Here is a 24,549-nt window from a genome sequence, read left to right on the forward strand (position 1 = left end):
AAGAATTTGATAAACAAGGCTTTGTATATGGTGCCTTTTCTGCCGAAGGATGTGCTACTGATTTCAAATTCTGCTTACTTGTGCAGCTTTTATTACACGACCTATAAAACTAAATCGGTTGATCCAGTTCCTATATCATTACAAATATAAAAAAGAAGATGTGGTATGATTGCCAATGAGACAACTCTCCACAAGAGACCAATTGACACAGAAATTAACAACTATAGGTCACCGTACGGCCTTCAACAATGAGCAAAGCCCATACCGCATAGTCAGCTTTAAAAGCCCCCGAAATGACAATGTTAAACAATTCAAACGCGAAAACTAACGACCTAATTTATGTACAAAAAATGAACGAAAAACCAATATGTAACACATGAACAAACGACAACCTCTGAATTACAGGCTCCTGACTTAGGACAGGCACATACATACAGAATGTGGCGCGGTTAAACATGTTAGCGGAATCCCAACCCTCCCTCTAACCTGGGACAGTGGTGTAACAGTACAACACAAAAAACGAACTATGAAAATCAGTTGAAAAAAACTTAACTCATCAGATGGATACAAATACAAATACTACAAATACAAGAGGACGTAGCCGGGTACTTGTAAACCCCAACAATAAAATAACACTAAGTACATATCTGAGAGTACTCCCAGTAACTGACAGCTAGAACGCCACTAACAGCTAATAAATAATCATTTGAAAAAACGAACAAATCATCATGTCTCTTTGCTGCAGCATTTATCATTCATTTTTCGTCCAGATTCTGTTGATATAATTAATATTTCATTAACACCAGAATCGCATATAATGCATTTGTCAACACCAACTGCAACTCGCCTTTTCTCGGCATCGGGCTGAGCCAGTTTTAACGAGACAATGAACTTGTCCATTTACTTGAATACAAAACAAATCAAGCACACCTGAAAACCAAACGAACCCTACAATGATATTCACTTTCTCGGTTAAATACAACATCAACGAATAAACAACAATACCAAACAACAGAAAAAAATCACAAGGCTTCGGCAATTCTAAAATGAACAAGAAATCAGCTTGATAATGACTACAATGACCTTCTTTTAATCGCATATAACTAGAAACCAAAACAATGTCGATTAATGTGTGACAAATATCCGGACTCGAAATCCTAATAATAAGCAGATATTTAGCCAAATATTTATCTTCTTATGAATTAACTTTAAAAAGTAAATCGGATCGATTGAAGTATTATACGATGGCTTTACTTTGGTACCTATAAAACACACATATATTGCACGTGCAAATAATGCCAGGTAAAAAACGAGAATTTTTCGGTGCTAATTTTACCATTTTCAGATGCATTGTGCTTTAAAATAGGACTACTTAAAAATATCCTTTTAGTGTATGAGATTCAAGAATAACTGTATTTATCAATTCCGTTCACAAATAATTTTTAGAAGGCGTTATTTATTAGATCTGTCTACCGAATCAGCGGTGGGGTATTCGTTGCAAGTTAGGTAAAGTCAGTTACGGCTGTTTTTAACATCATTCGTACCACATTTGATATTTACGACAAACATTTTCTAAAACTGAATAGTCGATAGACAATCTAAGACATTAAAATTCCATGAGGTATTTAGGTAATTTAAACTCGTTAACTGAGCGACTTTTTCATCATTCGCCGCTCCACTATAAAGACCAGTCTTTGTCAGCGACAGAAATATCGCGATTAACAAATCAAATGTAAAGAAGTCAGTTGTTGAACATATAAAACTGATATGATTATAATGATAATTGATGCGTATGAAGAAACACGAAAAAAAAACATGTAAAAAGTAAAATTTACTCGTAAATTCCTCAAGTAAGTCTTTCATTCAACAACATTATCAATATTATCATCAATATTATTTACTATTGCTTCCTTGTATGATATTTTTTTCTTTTTTTTTTATTGGCCTAGACATAGTATTAACAAGTGTCAAATAGTAATATGAGGCCTTGGTGACCGAGTGTTCTAAGTAGTTACTACTGTAATCACTAGCCAGGCAACACTGGGATTATGAGTTTGAACCCCGCCCATGCGAATGCACTCGACTTCTATCTTAATTGACTAGGATTTTCAGTTTTCCTATCGAAGCTCCGGCTTCTTCCACTTATTAAAACTGGCCGCCACGAAATAGCCCAAAAGCGGTGCATAAAAGTGGCGTTAAAACACAGAAAATCAAAATCAAATCGAATAGTAATGATAGAACAGTTAAGTCTCAAGCTGCTACCATCTACATATTGGTATTGTTTAATGTTTCATCAACAGTAGTAATATAAACATTTTTTATGTAGATCTTCCTTCTTAATTCATACATAATATCACTCTGTTTAAACGTATCTTGGTATTTCTATGTAGTTCCCAATTTGAAGAAAAGCAAGTGAAAGTATTTTAATTTGTGTTGTATATGAAAATTTCTTGGACGCAAACATTTTAAACATGCGCATTGAATATACACGTACCAACATGAATCGTTTCTGATATGCAAATACGTGTGAATCGTCATAGTTGTTATTTAAAAAAAATTATAAAATAAAGAATGGAAACGGGGTATGCCAAGTCCACCAAATTACTCCATTCTTCATTACAACTATGTGGTTTTGTTTTAAAATTTAAAACCTTCTACACCTATTGGTTTTCAATGAACAGTTTAGCATGGTTAACTGACGTCTCTCTGTTGATCAACCTTTTTTCAATTTTACTAATTTATATCGCACTGTAGGAACTAATATCAGTAGAAAGTCATCGACCACACCAGCGTCTAATAGAAAATGGTTTGTTCTTTGAAATACTAATAGCTGTAACTAGATAAATGTAAAATCAAGTGGTATTTTTGTATTTTCTGTGATGTTTTGCTTTGTCTTGTTTTCAATTTCTATAGCTATAATATTGTTTGTTTTTAGTTAGATTTTAAAAGAAAAAAGCATTAGAAATTGCAAAGTAATTTGTACCTATGTAATTAGTACATTTGGTTATATAGTAGAGCAAATTGGTATCGTGTATCTATTGGTATCATTTGAATGTTAAACATAATTTCCATTGACCTTTATAAGTATCAATCATTGGTGAAACGTTGTCGATACCGATTTCTAAAAATACGAGAAGATAAAAATGAGCAAGGAAATAGGCAAATGTGGAGCATTACGCTATAATCACCTTAAACCTTTGCAACCTTGCTTTTAGCAGTAGAAGTTAGTAATGAGATAACAGATAGTCGAAAAAAAAACTGTGGCTTTGCTCATTGTTTCCGGCCAAATGTTGATCTATAGTTGGTAATTCCTGTGTCATATGGTCTCTTATGGAGTATTGTCTCATTTGCAATCATATCACATCTTCTTAATATTTATATAAGCCATGTCAATATCAGAAACAATAGACACACACATTTCTACAAAACACAACATAGAAAACTAAAAAAAGGTGCAGATACATTAAACTCTCTTATTTAAGGAAATACTTTAATAGTTTTCTTTCTATTAAGAATAGCAAAAAAATTAAGTGCATACCGAATAACCTGCGTACCGGGTTATTTTAAAGTGTGTGCTACATTTTTTTTATGTTATTTCAAAACCAGTGTATCTGGTATTTTTTCTTTTGTAAAATATTGACACGATTTTACTTTTTTGAATCAAGCAAAGAAGCAATTGAATAAGGTTGTCAAAAGACTCATACTCAAACGCAAACAAATACATGTTTTATAAACGTTTAATTTAGCTCCACATGGTAAACGATTCATAAGTTAACAGCTTTAGATGGATTAAACGCAATGGTTTTTATTCTGTGTTAAAGTTTTGATATATACATTATAATGCAAATCGCATTTGTTCAACTATAGTACAGTCATGTTATAGTTATAAATTCATTTAAGTTGTTGATTATCATAGTATTGTACATGTTCCAACTCATATTTCATTCAAGGTCATGGCGCAACTCTTACACATGTACAATCATGTCTTGTCAGGTCGATGTATGTGACATAGGGATATTATACACACATGTGAAGAAGATGCGAACTGAATGGAACATTTTCGCAATCTGCGAACACATGTTGTCAGTTAACCACTGTAGCACTATATAAAAGATTTATAAAAATTAGATGATCAACTGTTTATAGTTTAAATGATTTCAAATTGTTTCCTTACAAATTAAACAAAAAATAAAACATTCCGGTATTCAATACGTTTCCAGAATTGTTTGAAAAAAGTAGTCATCTGAAAAACGGACAGAAAGGATATGTTTTGTACAAATCTTTTTTGAGTAAAGAACAATATATTTCAAAAAACAGTTGACCCCACTAAATTTCAATTACCACAGACCAGACTGTCGTACAAAAAAACGAGAGTCTAAAAACTATTAAATTCTTCGATTGATATGTTTTATCTTTTTAACACCCTCTTTCTTCGTTATTAGTATCGAACATTATATCAATAATTTGCAGAAAAAAAATAAAAACAAAACAAAACACAAACAACAATGGGTTTTTTTTCTAACATGTATCTTAGCGTTTGCATATATGAAGGCGATTGGAAGATGTTCCTGAATAAAAACCATACTTCACCGATGGTTGCTGTTCATAGCAACCATGTTCTAATGTTAATACTTCTTTTTTATGCGTCTACCTGGGAACAAAAATATTTTACTTCCGTAATTTGCTATTTTAAATGTTGTCTTTTATATTGAACAAAGTACGGGTAAAAAACCAACCTCTAAGAAAGAAGTTATGTGGAGTCAACATATAGACATTTGCAGAATTGAGAAAACATGTATCGTTTCGCTGTATTATTTGCAACTTGAAGGAGTGGAAAGACAAACAATTAACACAATTTAGAATAAAATCATCTCAGTATACAAAAATCTGAATAAAAAAAACCCACCAAAATCCGATATAAAATCAAAAGGGACAAGTCACTAAAAACTGACAAAACAAAAACGATCCACTATAAACATACTTTTAACATAAATTGTGACTTGGATGGAGAGTTGTCTCATTGGCACTCATACCACATCTTCCTATATCTATATACACAAATGAAATGATCTAAAACAACTGTGATATTCCTTAATAACGCATTTTTCGAAGAAAATGGTGGGTTGGTCTTGCTTGATAGCTGACTAGATTAATTATATTAATACAACTGTGTGATCGGCCACAAAAGACATTATTGGATAACATGGTCCGTATCAAAAACCAGAATACTGTGTGCACAAATACAAAGCATCTTTAAGAGTGATGCAACGAAAAGGTACAACGAAGTACACAGTTTTTTTAACACAATTTGAAATAAGATTTAAAAGCTTTTATTGTAATTTCATATGGATGTAAAAATGATGACCAAAGCACATTTTGTAGGAAGCGCTGAAATGCTTCAAACATAATACGTGTGCACAATCAACAATTTAAAACTGTTAAAAAAATTACGAATTACATAACATTTTTCGTGTGTTTTGCTATGCATTGCTGTGGCGCTGTCACGGTAAGCACTTGCTTCCATTAATGTTGCATTAGTATCGGAAATGAAATACATATTTGAAATGCTTCTAGAAAACCAATTTAAAGTACGTATTCTTATGAAACAAACATTCCATGTGACTATTGGTATACATTTACGAAAAAAAATGATTACTACAGGGAAGATATTTTGCATTAAACTTACGATGTCGAGAACTAGAAAATCAAACGAAAAACATGTAAAACTATAAACGAGTATTAATCAGCATATAACTGCAAATTAAGATTTAAAGAACGATTCGTTAATCTGATTGCATAAAAACTTTTACTGTAGACATGTGTGATACAAATACTGGTTTTCTCTGAATAAATTTTGTTTTATGTTGTTTTTTTTAAAGGTTTCATAACGAGCTCGAGTGAGAATGGGATACCGGTTGATATCAACTCGAATTATATAATTTCAATATAAAAATAAAGGAGTCTACGGCGAGTTTCTTAAATAACGAGAGTTGCTCCAACTTTCATAAGTTCTTAAACTTATTTCTATTATAGTCAATACTTTCAATGTGTTAGATGAAAAAAAAATCTGCGAATGTTGATCAAGTTTTTTGCACATTTAAGTATTACGTCATATGTCCTTTTCCGGTGTCAATCTTTGACATAAGATATTTTAAGACTTTAGAATGTAATAAAATTTGACAAAAGAAAAAATGATTATCAGGTGAAATGCGTGAGTGATTCGTATATTATTGAAGGAATTACATATGTCCGTTGCCATGGACGAAATGTACACTTTTGTAACCTTTGAAAGTCATCATCGACCTAACGAATAGCAAATAGAAACGCTGTAGTGTCGTCTTGTGATGCTGGATACATCAATCAAATTAACGCAGATTTTCGTATAATTCTTTTCTAATCACACTCCATGCAGTATGATACGCAAGAAATAGATAACAGGCCACAATCATAAGAGAATATGTTTTTTTTTTAAGTGACAGGTGATAGATAATAATCATCTACATTTGTTTACCTGTTTTCCATAGTTTTATTTCATGTTTAGAATAGATCATATAGAGAATAGCTAGGAATTTCCCCTCTAGCGAATCACTATCTCGTTTAAAATATGCGTACCTGTTTTATAAGGTTGATTAAGTATTTCAGCCTCATGTTGTAGTTTCTTTTCCCTGTAAAGAGGGAATCCAAACCTAAGATAAAACTGTTTCAAATCATCTCCAAGTATGTTGGTGTCACCAATTTCAGCTCCAACAATATGATACAGCCCTTTTCTCATTGAATACGTTGCTGTCTGTATACTGTTTAACTAAAATTTGATATTTGATTCATTCTTAAACACACAAACTGAACAGATTGGTCAAATGTTCTTAATGTTAATTCACCAAACGTTGACGTTTTACACTATAGACTCCGAATTTTATATCACATATAACAGGTATGCCATTAACAAATCAGAAATTCTGAAGCAAATCTTTTGCTTTGAGCCATAATTTTGTTTAAGAATGCTTCGTATAAAGTAAGCTGACATTGATTTGGGGAATTATATGTTAACATAATCCAAACAAGAGACTTGAAAGAGAAAAACATTATATACAATTTTATTTGTATAAATAGCATGAAAACAAAGTATATTCAACCCACAAATAAAAAACGACTTGACAAAACCAAGGCAAAATAAAAACACGAAAGAAAGACAACAATTTCCTACAAAACATTATAATTATATTACATGTATGTTTCATTATACAACGTTATTATGATTGGCTAACATCAGTATCGAGTCATTTTAAAATCGACCTTCATTTCAAATTGAAATATAATTTTTATGATGAATATAGCTTCAACAACAAAGTGCACAGGTAAATAAAAAAAAAGCTTGATAGAAATCGTGTTTTCACAGTACTAGCAAAAAATGTAATTGTAAGTTTTGATTGCATCTTTTAGTAATATTATAGGGTTGTGAAAGCGTTGACCGTGTGCGCGTTTTAAGAAGGAAGCGCTTCCGCGCTTCATAAAAACACCAACTTCGGTCAACGCTTTTACATCTCAATAAATTTACAAAAAAAAGCATTCAATTCTTAACTGAAAACTAATAACCAAGCAACACCACACCTATAAAAAAGAGAGAATTTCAGATAGTACAGAAAGCGAACGTAGATCCTGCACCACACGTGGTATCCGTTGCATCGTTTATACAAGAATCAATCCGGTGACATGTCTATTTCTGTTAGTTACAATCGGAGAAAAGAGAACGAAATTAGCTCAGCAAAATAAATATTTAAAGATAATTGGCAATAGACAAACATGACAATTTTTTTTTCGTTTGCTGTTACACACAGATAGTATAGTTTTCAGAGTGATTCAGTACTGTCGTCAATCTGATTATCTGTGTCATTACTTTTTTTATGATATTAAGGGTTTCGTTCAACCACTTTATACTTAAGGAAATGCCTATACCAAGTCAGAGAAATGACACTTGTATTCCGTTCGTTTGATGTGTTTCAGCTTTTGGTTTAGAATTTTCCTTAGTGTTTGGAATGTTTGGTATTTTACTTCTTATGTTTCCCCGTGAAACCAGAGACATGGGTCGCTGGAGGGTTTAGCCCCTACAACATGTCAAATGTCATAAAAAAATGTATTTCATATCTGCACCGTAATTGTAAAAAAGGAACATGAGGCAAGTTTTTGACTCCCTAACACTTGGTTCGAAAATCATTGTTTATTGAATAACAGTATTCCCAATTCAAATGTACAGTCAATATTGCGATCGATATTGAAAATATAGTAATCATAATAGAATTGCGATCGCACAGACAAAAAAAATAATGACAACTTTGTAAAAAAAGGGGTAAAATGAGTATAGATACGTGGTAAATGTTAAACATGGTTGAGAATTTGGTTGAAACGGTAAACATTTAATACATATGTTTTTAATTTTCTGATGTAAAACATCGATTATTCACAATTATTCACAATTAAGAGCACTGCATTAAACAGTGTATATTTGATAACATGCTTTCGATATAATTTTTCAAAATACTTACCCTCAGTGTTGACCATGATTGTTTACATTTTTCCAGATTTTGTTTCCACTGACAAATTAATAAATCATTTTGATAAATTTTAGTATACAATTCATGCTTGTGATTAAATGTATATCGTTTTATATCATAAACCAGTAATCTAAAATATATCTGAATGTAAATGTATTCGTCGTAGTTTTATCATAACATCTGAATTATATTTTTTGGTGATTAAACTTACCAACTACGTTTAAGATTTATACAAACAATACATCAGTACGACACGTTTATCGTTTTAATACAAAGATCGATATGAAGGTTACATAGTAGCATTTGAACAATGTCCAACGTAGATAAACTTGTGATTGTGTTCTTATTGAATAAGTATTTATTGTATTCAATTGTGTTGTTCATGCTGTTTTTTTTTACTCTGTGTTTATTTTTATTCGGAAATTGGTTTAACTGACAACGATTTTAAAATTCACATTATTTTCAAGGGGAATTTGATATTAAAAATAGTTTAATTAGATAATTCGTGAAAAACAGCATTTGCACAGTTTAGTGATCATACCAGTTCAGAACATGTAACCCAATCCGACAGTTTTATTTTCGAAAGATATGCATTGGTCTATATGTAAAATAATATTTAACACAAAACTGTTTTTGAAGAAGCTATTTGCGTGACAAATTCATTTCATTAGCTAACATATTTGAATGCAGAATAGTTTTGATCAACAGTTGTTATTCACAAGTGACGACATTACCTAAAAATTAATCCAAAACTAGGATTTGTCATTCAATGGTTAGACTGAACTATATAAGATTTTTGCAGTAAACATCCATGTGATTAAAGTTTATATGCAATCTGGTATATCTAGTCTACTTGGTATTTGTTTATTTTTGTTAACTTCTATTTTTAATGATTCATGAAATGTTGCATTTTCTTGCATATTTGATTATGTGACTTTACAAATTTCTGCTAACAAAACTTAAATGAATGTGTACTTCGATGAACATTTGCTTAACGTTACGTACGGCATCAACAAATATTGGTACAACATACTTGAAAAGAACCTTTAGTACGCAATTAAGAGTACATGATCTGAGAAATGACAGTGTACCGCGTTTGTTTTCGACTATAAACATTTTTACATATTTTACATCAGCTTTGTAAATGTCGTAATACTATTATAACAGTGGCGGACACTATATAACACCATACGCTGTGGTTGGTTTTGTCCAGATGATGATGTAAATTATAAAAAAAGTGTTCTCTATTGATATTTATCCTTCCTTTTCAAAGATTTGCAGAAAGTTGTGTTCTTTACACGTGACGTTAGCAGGCATGGTCGCCTTTTTTCAGGACGTAACAATAAGAAATTCAGAAGAAATAAAGAAAAATATATCGTCTTAATTTCATTACGACTAATCATTTGCTGAGAGCAGATATTTTACTATTGATGAGAAATATTTTTCACATCGCTCAGAAAATGTGAAAATAACACAAAAATTAGAGAATACTTCTCAAATTACACAAAAATACTTCTTGGATTAATCATCATTGAGTTGTTTTTTCTTTTTGGTTGCAAATTGTTCCTATCAAAAATATTCCAACGCCCCAAAATTAAATTAGTTCATATGATAAATGGTATTTTATAAAACATCTTTAATGTTATATTTTCATTGCGCATAACCACTGGATCAAATGTTTAAACATGATTTAATTTATACAGGATATAACCTTTATGTGTATAAAGTAAAATCACAAAAATACTGAACTCCGAGGAAAATTCAAAAAGGAAAGTCTTTAATCAAATGGCAAAATCAAAAGCTCAAACACATGCATTATCATTGTTGGACAGTTTTTTAAAGCTTCTGTCGACAGCACTTTAGCTACCTAATTGTTTTGATATGCCGATTGTGTGAAATGCTATGACTTTTGGCCTCATTTACTTTACTAAAAAAACATACCACAGGTTCCATAATAATAAGCAGGTCAGAAGCAGCAAATCCACATTGATATCCACAAATGACCAATGCCTGTAGTGCAAGGCCTGTTTCAAATAAATTTCACATTGTTTGCTCTCAATATCCTGTAATATGATTTAAAGTCTTAAAGCCCGATACAACTTCTAACTTGAACCCAAGCAAAATGTGGTTCAAAAATGTTGGACATGCAAGTTGGTCATTAACAAAAACAACACATACACATTTTAACATCTTTAAAAAAAAAAGCTGGCCCAGTTGTTCAAAGTTTTAAACAGTAATTGTGCGACGGAGTAGCAACACTATCACTGAACAACAAATAGATGACAGATAATAAAAAAATGATGATTCGACAAACGGATAATACGTTTACAAGTTTACAAATATACAGTCTGATTGGATACCAATCTGCTGATTATAATAACGAAGTCATATTTGAAACTATATTTGCAGTAATCTCCCATTGTACACAATTTTAATTATGTCTTGAAAAAAATATATAAGAAAAATGTGTATACGGAGTAAGGTATGTTTGCTTTGATTTTATAAATACCTATTACTTTGCATTATTGTCATTAAATTAAATTACACGGAAATCTGCCCCGAAACTTATCCGCATTTAGATATTCGAAGTCAATCATTTAAAAAAGTTGTTGAAAGACAGATGAACAAAAATTGAAATAACTTGAAAAGTTCAATGCCGATTTATTAAAAGTCAAATACATAGCAGGAAGTTAAAAAAAATGAAACTTACATTTGTATATTCGATTTATAATATTAAATTTCTTCGTGATGTTGCTCTGATTTACTTACATAAAGATATAATTTACAAATACGTTTGAAAGATCACCTTTTTTTTAATCAGACTTATTATGACGTGCAAAGGAAATTCCATCGTGATCAACGTTTGAAATTAAGTTATTATGTGGGCACTACTAGAAGTAGTAATATTAACAATTTCTTTCTCAATAACGTGACTCTGTGTGGTCATGTTATTCTGTTATTATTGGACTTAAATGCATGCAAAGCAATTAATCATTAAGTAATTGATTACAGACAATATTCTTTCTGAAATCGGAGAATTAAATTTAAATGTCAGAACTCGATCGATCTAGATCTTTGAAAAAAAAAAACCATACAGATTTTGAGAATGTAATTTATTTGTAAGATTTTTCATTCAAATGAAGAACATTATGTGGTTCATCTTATTAAAACATCTCCTTTTTTCAAATTCAGACAATTTTTCGTACGATTTTATATTTATCAACCCTGCCATAGAAAGGGATAACACAACAAATAAACCTTACTGTTACAAATATATGTGTAGGGAATTAACCTATATTGTGTGTAGCCTGAAAACGAGGACGAAGATCAACTTTTTATTTTTGTTGTCTGAAAGTAATATAACAGGAATTACTTTTTTTCTTATTTAATCAAGAAGTCATATTGAATTATTCGAAATACTAAGGATTTTCTTATCCCAGGCATAGATAACCTTAGCCTGAGTGAAAGCGGGTCTTCAGAAAGAATGCGACACTATAAACTCGTCTAGTGGTAATAACTATATGTGGATTATTAAGAACTCTGAGGAACTGATGATGTTAAATCTCAATCTTTCTTTGATATCATTTTTTTTCAATACACAATGCTTATCACCACAAAACACAGACCAAGTTTGAAATTCTTTGACGTCACTTTTACTGTTTTAGAGTTATGCCCCTTTACAAATGGTAAAATTGCTATTTTTTTCGTTTCCGTTCTCTTATTTTTATAATAAGTTTGCCTCAACTAACTTATATGAAACTTATGCACAATGCTTATTACCAATAAACACAGATCAAGTTTGAATTTTGGTGTCGTCACGTTTACTGTTCTAGAGTAATGATGACCCTTCACAGAATTGAAATTTTTTTTAATTTTTCGTTTCCGTTTTCTTACTTTAGTTTGCTTCAACCAAATGTTATGAAACTTTTTCGTAATGTATTATGTAAGCGGGGGCATCATCTGTGTCCCATGGACACATTCCCCATTTATTTCAAACTATTACGTATTATTTCTTTTTATAATGCATTAGAATCGGAATTATAGTTCTGACGGTCGCAAATTTCCGTTTTACTTTCTCTGCTACGCGTCGACAGTAAAACTGCATTTGCGACCATCAAATCGCCTCAACTACAGTACTGTTATTCCTGTGTACTTCATTGAACTGATTCTACATGACTTATTTTATTTATGAACAATACATATACAGCTGGTCATCCGATTCCCTGGCCATCTTCTGTTTCGTCTATCCTCATGTATAGGAGCATGCAGTTTGTTTGCTTGGTCAAAAACTCCAAATCTGAACATGGTGTAACAATTGGACAAATCAAACCAGTAATATATCTTTCTCCTACAGGGCTTTTTCCTGCTTAGTCAAAATTATTTGATCATATTTGTATAATATTTGTACGAGTCCAGATTAAAATGAATTGAATAAACACGGCTGCTGTACATGACTTTACTAGTCAATATTGATGTCTTTTCATCCAATTGCTGCATACAAAAAATGTATCAAACATGGGGCAATAAAGACATTTTCATTACTTTTAATGGCCATCAAAATGCTATCCTAAGATTCAAAATATTACAGTTTGAAGCACTGAACATGCTGAAAGAAAATAAGTGTTTCCTTCAAAGTCAGATACTTGTATATGTAATACACAAGTATGACCAAAGTTAAACACCTTCCATTCCGACTGATAGATGTTGGCATAAAAGTTAAGTTAATCACTATTTTCTCTGATTGGTTATGATCAATCCCAAAGTGTTACAAGACAAAATGATTCTTTGAAAAATGATGCTATTGAAGGTGACTTTCAATGTGAAATCTTCTTTGCCGATTCACAAAAAACGTACTTTTGTGTTTTAGAGAAATGGCATGATGAATATATAACGCCCATTTCGTAAAATTTAGTTCGGGGACATATCAAGTTTATTAGCTCATTATAATGAAAATAGTTCTTAGTTTAAAAAAAAATCGTTGGACCCGGAAACGGGATATTTTTGACTTTGTGTTGCCATCGCAATGGTTTTATTTTAACCCAAAAATTAAAAAACCTTGTTTTTTAGAACTTTTTTATTAACATTTGAATTAATTTCTTTTATTAATGAATGGACCACAATTAACTATATATGTTTTATTCAGTTTTGTTTTTTTTATTGTCACTTACAAACATTAAATGATCGGGTACTCCTCCCTGAACAAAATGATATATCATATTGGTATAATATCACTAAGAAAGAAATCCAGATATCATGCAAACCTTACCTTAGGACAAACTAAAGATCATTAATTTCTCCATTTGTTAAGTGCATAACTCTAGAACGGTATAGGTGATGCCTCCAAACGTAAGCTGTGTTATACAGCAACAAGCAATGTGTATAAGTTTCATAACATTTGGTTAAGGCAAACTAAAGTTAGAGAACGGAAAAAAACAATTCAGCAATTTATCAATTTGAAAAGGGGCATAACTCTATAACGGTAAAAGTGACACCACAAAAATTCAAACTAAATCTTTATTTTGTGGTAATAAGCATTGTGTATAAGTTTCATAACATTGTGTTGAGGGAAACTAAAGCTATACAACGGAAACGAAAAATTCAGCAATTTGTATGTTTATAATGAGGCATAACTCAAAAACAGTAAAAGTGATGCCACCCAATTTCGAACTTGATCTGAACTATGTCGTAATAGGCATTGTGTATAATTTTCATAACATTTGGTTGCGGCAAACTAAAGTTAGAGAACGGAAACGAAATATTTTTTATGTTTATAAAGAGGCATAACTCAAAAACGGTAAAAGTGACGCCACCAAATTTCGAACATGATCTGAATTATTTGGTAATAAGCATTGTGTATAATTTTCGAAACATTTGGTTGAGTCAAACTTAATTAAGAGAAAGGAAACCAAGTTTGGGACGGGCAATTGTAAAACTACGGCCCCGCCGCGAAGTCGTGGGCACAACATAAGATTATCTAAAGATAATAACAAACGCGTAACAACATCCAGGATCGAAATACTTTTTCAAAATAAGGTAAGCTTGCAATTTTCATTTAGTTAAATGAACCTTGAACAAAAGGGAACGAGATTAATAGTGCAAAGCAAAGCAGAATAAGCTACAGTGACCTGAATCATATCTTTACTTGAAAACGAACGTACTTTAAACATTATAGTTGCCATTAACACTGTGTGAACATTGTAAATGTTTGCCTCTCCTTGTCATCATGATGAACATTTACAGTAAATTATAACTTGTAAAATATAAAGACTATATCTACAAAGCAAAAAGCAAATTAGTAAATTATTCACTAACTCTAGTCACACTATCAAACATTCAAAAACGATGAATATAGTCGCCATCCCTATCAGCATATAACGAAAGTTACGATTATCACTGATCAGTTACTATTATCATGTCCAAGTTACGACTATCTGATAATCAAGTTACGATTATCATTTCTACCAAAATTCTTGGAGTTACAATGATCTTCCATAAAATTGCAATGGCTATTATTTCGGTAACAAGGCTACATATGATATTAAGAACACACACACACAACAATACCGTACATCAACCTAGCGGCTGAGTAATTCTTGAAAACAACGCGTGCACACTGAGAAATTAGAAGAAGGCGATTTCACTTGTTTTTGGCTCCGCCATGTTTGGATCGTGGTTACTGCAATTATCATGATCAGTTTAACAACAGTGAAATGTGCACCGCTCCCGTTCGACCTCTTCTTATTTTCCTATGAGTCGAAGTAGTTAGTACTTTGTAGTTTTCATTGATATTGTTCTGTTGACCAATCTATGTTGTACTCTTTTCAAAACGTTTAGAAAATACATACAGATGAATAAGTACATTTTATCTTTGGTTTAGATAACTTGATTACGTCCTGTCTATAAGTAATATAATCTTGTGATAAGATTTTACTGATTCATTCTCCAAAGTCGGATATGAGATAAGTAGAAAGAGCAGAACACTCCAAAATATGACGGCAAGAGATTAAGTCTTTCACATGCTAGAGGTTGTTGAAGTGAAAATCAAATTAAGTATTATTAAAACCGTTTGATTGATGTTTTTCAATTGTCTTGTATGCAATGTATATGGTTATTGTTTTGTATAGTTTATCAGTTAAATTCTGATTGATGCTGGGAATAACAGATTATTGGTATTCATATTATAGCTGGTTGATTTGGTCATATAGTTTTCTCTAAGTAGTTTAAACTTAGTCCTGTATCTCTTATGATAAAAATGTATATGCATATTAGTCGAAAATTAGGCAGCCTTGTAACCAGGTCCTATTGTATTTTCCAAATGCAGTGTAGTAGAATCCAAGATGAAACGGTATCGAGGCTGATTTCTTGAAATATGACAAGGCATACATGAAATCGAAAATTTGAAAATATTTAACAATTTTAAAGTTTAATCACAGGTTTTTGCTCGTCGTTGTTCTCCTCTTATATTTGATGCGTTTCCCTCAGTTTTAGTTTGTAACCCGGATTTGTTTTTATCTCTATCGATTTATGAGTTTCGAACAGCGGTATACTACTGTTGCCTTTATTTTTTGCTACATGGTTTGAAGGGTATGATCTCGGATGGTTATTAAGTTATAAAAAGATCACAACTATATCTAGTCATCTTGAAATGGTAAAATATCCGTTAATCAACATCATCAGATAATTACTTATTAAAAATCATAGTTTCTATGTTAAACTTTTTCCAGATATGTATACCTATTAAAACATCATTCATTCAACTAAACAACACTAGCAACAAGATTTATGTTTTAATATTTTTTATTTGTTGGTTATGATATAATGTTTGCTCGTTCCAACTAATGCTTCCTTCCAAGTAACTGCGCCATTCTTGTGCATGTACAATCGTTTCTTGTCGTATCGATGTATGTGACATAAGGACAACATAAACACATGTAAGCACGAGGTGAAGTTATGGAAACATTATCGCAGTCTTGGAAAACCCTTCGTCCATTCACTATTCCAACTCTATAAAATAAACAAATTACTTTTGAAAATCAAATAAAACAGGCATCACAATCACCCTTCACAATATTCAAAACTATAAATACAAACATTTTATCTTTATCTCACTCGATGATATGCTTTCTTCTCTATTAAACTTTGAGACTTAAGCACTGATCTGGTAATTTCACTCAAACCTCTGCTTTATTGAGTGAAGAAATTGAAAGAAGAAATTACTAAAAAAAACATGACTTACATTTGAATTTTGATGATGAATGCACTTTTTTATTGCATTAACATTATTGTCTTTTATCTGCTTCCCGATTTAAACTCAAATATGAAAGGTCATATTCCTTTATGTTTTCAACAGACCACTTGAAGAAACAGGTTAAAAAAAAACGAGCAAGTTTTTTCGAGCATTTCAAATCTCCTGAAAATTACGGTTTTAAATCATATTTTAACCAAACACCTCAAACATATTTATTTCTAAAGATATTAAAGATTACAGATTTGACCATCGAATGCAACATTGAAAAAAAAAAGTATACATGACGGAATCTTAAAAAAAACATATCATTATTTGGGATTCTTCAATTAAAAAAAACGAAAGGTATCTTTTCAATAGATTTAAGACAAGACGATTATTAAAATTATCAATATACAGTATTGTTTTATATCAAAATATAGATTAGAGCATGTTAGTTGGTTCTTTCTTAAAAGCGACTGTCACTAGAAAAAAAATAAGATGGAAATAAAATTCGGTAGCAGACAAAAATAAATTGAAAACTTGGAAGTCGAACAGATGAATAGTCGGTCGCAAGACCAAAATTAGATGGGATTTGACTTCTTTTGGTCCTCTTTCACCTTGGGGAACATAAAAAACAGCCCATCAAAAATGACAAAAACAGTTTTACAAGACAGGAAAAAGTAATATTTTGTTTTCTTGTTTGTTAAAATATATCTTACCTGTTGCACATTTGAAGTCGATTGGAAGATGTTCCTGAAGTTAAACCAAACTTCATTGTTGGATTCTGTCCATAGCAATCAGTAGGAAATACTGTTAATCCTCGTTTTACACGCCTTCCTAAGAAAAAAGAAATGTTTGACTTAGTCTGCTGTTGAAAATGGATATGTTCATATTGCACAACAGAGAAAAACACAACCGTATTGTTATAAGTTAATAGCAGTCAACCTCAAAACATTTGCATAGATGAGACATCCTGTACCTTTTAACTAATTTTTTTCAATAAAATTGAGAATGGAAATGGGGAATATGTCAAAGAGACAACAACCCGACCAAAGAGCAGACAACAGCCGAAGGTCACCTATGGTCTTCAACGCAGCGAGAAAATCCCGCACCCGGAGGTGGTCCTCAGCTGGCCCCTAAATAAAATAGTGTACTAGATCAGTGAAAATGGACGTCACACTAAACTCCAAAACATATAAATGAATTAAATTAAAAAACAAGACTAACAAAGGCCAGAGGCTCCTGACTTGGGACAGGCGTAAAAATGCGGCGGGGTTAAACATGTTTTGTGAGATCTCAACCCTCCCCCTATACCTGTAGTCAATGTAGAATAAAGAAACACATAGCAAAACGCACAGTAAAACTCAGTAAAAAAGAAGTCTGAGTCCAATGTCAGAATAGGTAACAAAAGAAACTAAGCAAAATGACAATGATACATAATTGAACTAAGGACTACTAGCAGTTACTGACATGCCAGCTCCAGACCTCAATTAAACTGATTGAAAGATTATGTTTTCATCATATGAAAATCAAGTACAATCCCTCCCGTAAGGGGTTAATATCATACCATCATAAAATATATGAGAAAAACATAACCCGTATCATGCCAATAACTGGTTTTAGAATAAATGTGTTTATTTCCGATGCAAAGACCCTATGAGTGAATCAATATTAATACCAAGATATGCAATCCTTAATGACTTGACAACAGTATCGTAACTATATCCTTTCCGAATAAGTCTGTTTAAAGGTTTGGTTATCTTTTGAGGTGAATGCCGACATTTTTGTGCTTTGAAAAGAATATTACCATAAAGTATTAGATGTGAAATACCCGAATGTATAAGATGTCTGCATGTTGATTTATATTTACGAATGATGTCCTTGTACCGATGATAAAATTTAGTAAATGTTTTGACTAGTTTGTGATATCGAAAACCCTGGTGTAATAATTTTTCAGTAATACAGAGATTTCTTTCGTTGAAATCAAATCCATTGTTACATACACGAGTGCATCGAACAAGTTGAGATGTATAAACACCCTAAGATGGTGACAAAGGAAAGTCACCATCTAAAAATGGATAATTAACAATAGGAAATGAAAAATCATCTCTTTTATTATAAATTTTGGTATTAAGCTTCCCGTTAAAGATATAGATATCAAGATCCAGGAAAGGGCAGTGTTCATTGTTAGTATTAGCTTTATTTAAAGTCAGTTCGGCAGGATAAATGTTTGTATTTAACAAACTGAAATTGGTTAAACCATGCCAATATCTAAATGTTCATTTTTTAAGTAGTCCTGTAAAGTTGTTGCTACTCTCTTTTGATTAATTTTATAACTTGATGTCTAATGTAGGACCTTTAGTCGTCCTTTGTTACCGTATATATTTATGAGCGTGGGTAAATCTTTGTTGATTTTAGTTTGCATATTCAAAAATTGGACCAAGACATTAACCATTGTTAATATTACCTTGTGAACCACCCATTTTAAGAGTAAACATTAAAATTTAACATTGAACAAGATCCTGTTTTTTCTAGTCTGTGTATGACGTCTTTAAAGTAAACCTTTTTTGTAAGTTCCGATTGGTATTTAATCATGGTTTATTTATAAGTTTAAATTGGCATTGAGTTGTAGATGATTACACCGAAACCTGTTATTATTTGCTTGTTTTTGTTCTAATATTGCTGATCTGATAAAACACTTTCCAACTCATTTTCCAGTTTGTCCCAGGTTTAGGGGAGCTTTAAGCGCTCATATATATTCCCTATGTCTTTCCAAGCCAGGAACCTGTGTTGCTGTTGTTGTCATACATTTGTTCAAGTACTAATATTTTTTTTATCTGTTCCTTTTAAACCATACGACGTGGAATGGTTTTTGCTCGCCGTTGAAGGTTGCACAATGCCCTATTGATGGTATACAAATCCTTGTCCATTGGTATCATGCGGATATTTGTCTCATTGACTCTCATTCCATGTCTCTCTAGTTTTATTTTGGTAAAAGTTTATTCTTTGAAAATCACTGAACCGTTTCAAATGATGACTGAATATGAAAAAAACAATTATGATGTTTTCGAAAAGCTTTTTGGATTAACAAACGTCATGAACGTTGAAACCCAAAAATCCGATTGCGAACGATGTATGAATACTTGAATGCATAAAGGGCTTCAAGTTCTAGTAATTATTTGTTTCGTTTATTTGCTGATGAGACAATGTAACGAAAATGTAACTAGAAGTTAATATGTGTTAACAATTATAATTTTTTGGAAAATTTGAAATGAAATCGCGTTAAAGGGAAAGACATATTCAAAGAAAGCGTGGAACAAAATTCAAGATTTGATTTGTATATAGATATAAGAAGATGTGGTATGAGTGCCAATGAGACAACTCTCCATCCAAGTCACAATTTATAAAAGTAAACCATAATAGGTCAAATTGCTGTCTTCAACACGGAGCTTTCGCTCACACCGAACAGCAAGTTATAAAGGGCCCCAAAAAATTACTAGTGTAAAACCATGTATGTCTGACAACAAAAAGGAGAACATTTAACGGGGCGTACAAACAAACTGATGTACAAACAGGATTTAACCAGTATACAACTTCTTTAAAGTTGTGGCACAAAACGATTAATCATTAGAGAATTTAACAATTGGCAAGGTTCCTGACATGAATATGTGGCAGGGTTCAAGTCGTTTTCTTATCTCTTCAATGTTGAATATTAAAAGGCTATAAAAGCGATCTCTACAATCTCTATTTTACTCTTAAATTGAAGGTATCGCATTTAACATAATTTCATGCACAAATAAAACATGATAAACACTAAAGAACTGAATATTTAGTCAATAAAACCGAACATACATAATAAAATAACAATTTCTAAATAAAATTGGCCTGGTGATTAGCATTATCGTAGAAAGATGGTGCGAAGTATTTCCAGTATAACTCTGCTAAAATACTATAAAAAGCCTTGGGTAACGAATATTCCTTGAAATCTATTTACCCGCTAGCCCCTCAGCAATTTTTTCGACGATAAATACATATCATATGGAAATTACTACGAATAACACAAATCAATTTCATTGAATATTTCATAGGTTATTTATGGTCACAATTAATTGACCGATAGTCATTCTAAAGTCAGAGACGTACCTGCTTTAAGATTTCTGATATTAAGTATTTTAGCGTCATTGAGTATTTTCTTTTCCTTACACAGTGGGAATCCAAAGCCGTGGTAAAACTCTCTTAAATCTTCTTCCAGTATAGTTGTGTCAACCATTTCATCTTTATCAACATGAAACAACTCTCCCTCAATTGTGGTATGCGCTTCCGATATACTGTTAACTTCGTTCAACTGAAAAATGATATTTGATTTATTTGAACTCGAAAACGAACTGAAAATGCCATGAAAAAAAATAAAGAACGAAAGACAAACAAAATTCTAAAAACAAATCAGGATAAAAAAAAACTAAAAACTTTAGCATTACGACCCAATTTCAGGGTTTCATCCAATGCATGTTGCTGTAAAAAGGCTACATATATTCTGTGGATTCATTATTAATCGTTGGATAACAATTTTCGTAGATATCAATAGTACAGGGGAAGCCCGAAGTTAGCTGTTCCACGAATAATGAATGTTCTATAGGCTTGTAAACAGACTGCGGCAAAACCAGGAAATTAATCAATTGTATCATATTTATACATATTGTAATATATAAAATAGGCATTCACAGACTAAACATGATTATATGTTGACATTTGTATATTTCTTACCAAGCTTTGCATAAATGTTTCCATAATCAGGCTTGCATCTACATTATGCTCTGCTTTGTTCTCCCGCAATCTACATTAATTTAATGATGGAATGCACGTGATCTGCTGTCCCTGAAACAAAAACGTAAGAGTCATGTTGGAATAATATATCTTTTTCATTTCAAAGAAACCCAGCATCATTCTCTTTCTACGCATACTCTCATTTTCTTTTATCAAAACAAATATGAAGATAATCCATATATATCCATTAGTTGTAAGTATTAAAATGTGTAATGTCTTGTTGTTTGTTGAATTTTAATGAAATTTGGGGTATCAGTCAACATGGTCAATGAAACAACACCACAACATTGTTCTTTTATCAGATTAAGTAATGATCTTACTCTTAATTGTGATTGCAAATGCATTTTTACCGAAATTTATCTGGTTGTTACTGGTAACTGTTTAAATACTGACATTATCCGAAATACTAGCGAATTTTTACTCCGGTAATCATGGTAATAGATTACAACATATGTATTTGACCAAACCATTTAGAATTATGGACCGTAGAGCTTTTCAGCTTCGTAATTTATTAGGCCTTAAAACATATTTGTTTCAAACGTAACTAATGAATATTTTGTATATGGATACGATTTTTGCGTACCCAATTGTAGGCCTGGTATATTTCACGATTGTTTTATCATACATGTACAAGACAATTCTTTAAAAAAATAAGTAATGACGCAATAATTAGTTTTCGTAGCAGCCTTTTTGAGGACTACTTAATTTAAATATGAGTTTCAGCGTATTCCCCATATAGAATATTTGTAATAACAAATTGTGTATCAATTGGTTTGGTGTGTTATTAAAGTTTCCACTGTCTTAAGTCAAAATGTTTCTGTCAGAAACTTTGATGTTACAAACCTTTTGAAAATTTTGCATTGAGTACGATTCCAAAACTTCATTGTGTGCAAGAGTATGAATTTTGAAAATATTCATTTCTCGATTTGTCTCCATCTCTCTCTCTCATAACTGGCATTTCCGTCATTAATCAGATAACCCAATTTCTGAAACAAATATAAGTTTTCGAAAATGTGTTTTAACTAGAATGTAAAAGAAAACGTTGTATCCATCCATGACGCAAAATCAGTACAAGCACAGCAAAAAAAAACAAAATCCTTTTATTGCTGTTCTTCTTATGAAAGTAGCAGTGAGTCCTTCAACACGGAGCAAAAAAACTCTCACCTTATACCAAGTTTCAAAAATTCACTACCACCGTCTTTAGTGGAATGCTTTGCAAAATGATAGTCAGATAGACTGTGTAAGATGTAAAACCACCATGTCGGGCCCGGTCAAATAGCATACTGGAAAGTAGTTCATTTTTAACAAACTAGTCTCTACGCATAGGTTTACATATGCATAGAATAAATATTTAGGTATCACCTGAAAGGTGAAGGACGGTGATCCTAGTAGAACATATTTTGACTGATAAAATTGAAATTCAAACATGTATTTAATAATTCTAAAATTGAGGGCATATCTTGTCTGTTTATCAGATATCAAGTACCTGATAACAATTTATTGGCAGTTTTGAATTAAATTATACTTCTGCTTCATTGAGTTTATCAAACAGAAAAAAGTATGATTACCAGAAATCCCATTCATATAAATTGAATAAAATGGGGGGAAATGTTTACTAAATAAAACAAGATAGCAATCCAAATATACACAAGTAACTAGAAAATATATAAAGTGCAAATATATGTCTCCAATAATGTATTGAGTTATAGAAAAAAAAACATGATTTGATATTGAACATTTACTCCCGTTTGTAAAGAAAATTTCAGACAAAGTTACAATAACGTTCCATTACAGAAGTCAACATTATAGATTTTGTTTTAGATATTCCGATAATCATAGATCTTATTTATGCCATATGGTTTATTCTATGCTCTACAATTATTAAAGCCTCAAATAAATTGACTTTTAGCTGTTTTCTTCGACATTAAATATACGTACCACATCATAAGCCGTTACAACCAGCAGACAGATAGCATTGATGTGAATGAAAATTATCAAGCTCATTTTAACGTTGATGTTGATATCTATAAAAATGAGAATAATAAGCAATGTTTTAGCTTTAGTTTTGATGAATACGATTGATTGCATAAACATGTCCATGTGAACCTAACTTGATTAAAAAATACTCCACTTAGAATTGTTTACTATTGTATAGAATTTTTCGATTTAATCTCAACATCTAGCCAGATGTACAATTTTTAAAGTACAAAGATTGAATTGTAAATAAGTTTTAACAGAAAATGAACCCGCATAGACTTCTCATTTAGTATATGTGCAAAAAAGTACAAAATTCTAACATTGATAATTAACAACTATTGCCTGTAAATAATATTTCATGAATTGAAAAGAAAGATAATCATTTTGTCAATTCACTTACCTTTTAAAATGTGATGACCACGTTATGATACAAAGTCTTTTTTAAAATCTTTATTTATACTTAGTTGTAAGTGTGCCCACATATATAAGTAAACCACTTTATACGTAACAAGTACTTAACTTGATGATATGTGAACGACATATAGATACATATACTATCCTTTTTCAGATATACGATCAAAAGTTGGAAATAGTAGAATATGACGAAATTGTTGAATGACAATCAACTACAAAATACCATGTCTTTTCACAGATGTTTTTTTATAATAATATTTGGTATTACAATAGAAATAGTTCAAAAACTGTTCCAAAAAGGACATAAAATTAACAAACAGGTCACCCATTAATTATTCAAACTATCGCTCATTTGCAAAATGCAGCTTAAATATACTCTGTTCTGTATGGTGCTGTGTTTGTCTACCATTTTGTGACTACCCCTTTTTCTTATATCATAGCTGAAATAATTTTGTTAGATTTAAGGCGTTCTTGTGATTTCGGAATGTTCTTTTAACCTTTTTATTGTTAATTGGTATATGCAGAATTTTTTTAAAATATATGTGTAACGGTCCCAAT

The 24,549-nt window shown here is 31.4% G+C and overlaps 1 protein-coding gene across 1 annotated transcript; it reads right to left on the reverse strand.

The window, feature by feature from the left end:
• Positions 1–16,362: 16,362 nt before the first annotated feature.
• LOC127732837 (uncharacterized) lies at positions 16,363–24,091 on the reverse strand. Its single transcript, XM_052242018.1, has 7 exons — positions 23,978–24,091; positions 23,539–23,624; positions 22,444–22,586; positions 21,541–21,651; positions 20,920–21,121; positions 17,496–17,613; positions 16,363–16,553 (listed from the first exon to the last, which is right to left on the reverse strand). The coding sequence occupies exons 4-7, from the start codon at positions 21,562–21,564 to the stop codon at positions 16,385–16,387; spliced, it is 513 nt and encodes a 170-aa protein (XP_052097978.1). The 5' UTR covers positions 21,565–21,651; positions 22,444–22,586; positions 23,539–23,624; positions 23,978–24,091; the 3' UTR covers positions 16,363–16,384.
• Positions 24,092–24,549: the final 458 nt, after the last annotated feature.

Source organism: Mytilus californianus, unplaced genomic scaffold (genome assembly GCF_021869535.1).
Source record: "Mytilus californianus isolate M0D057914Y unplaced genomic scaffold, xbMytCali1.0.p SCAF_29, whole genome shotgun sequence".
In the NCBI taxonomy this organism is placed as follows: Eukaryota; Metazoa; Mollusca; class Bivalvia; order Mytilida; family Mytilidae; genus Mytilus; species Mytilus californianus.

Bases quoted from the DNA above. Each gene is read 5' to 3' on its own strand.
- LOC127732837 (XM_052242018.1), bottom strand. From the start codon at position 21,564: ATGGAAACATTTATGCAAAGCTTG. The intron at 17,614-20,919 runs GTACGTCTCTGA...CTTTTTTCTTAG, and splicing joins TATCAGAAATCTTAAAGCAG to GAAGGCGTGTAAAACGAGGA. The intron at 16,554-17,495 runs GTAAGATATATT...TTTATTTTATAG, and splicing joins CGACTTCAAATGTGCAACAG to AGTTGGAATAGTGAATGGAC.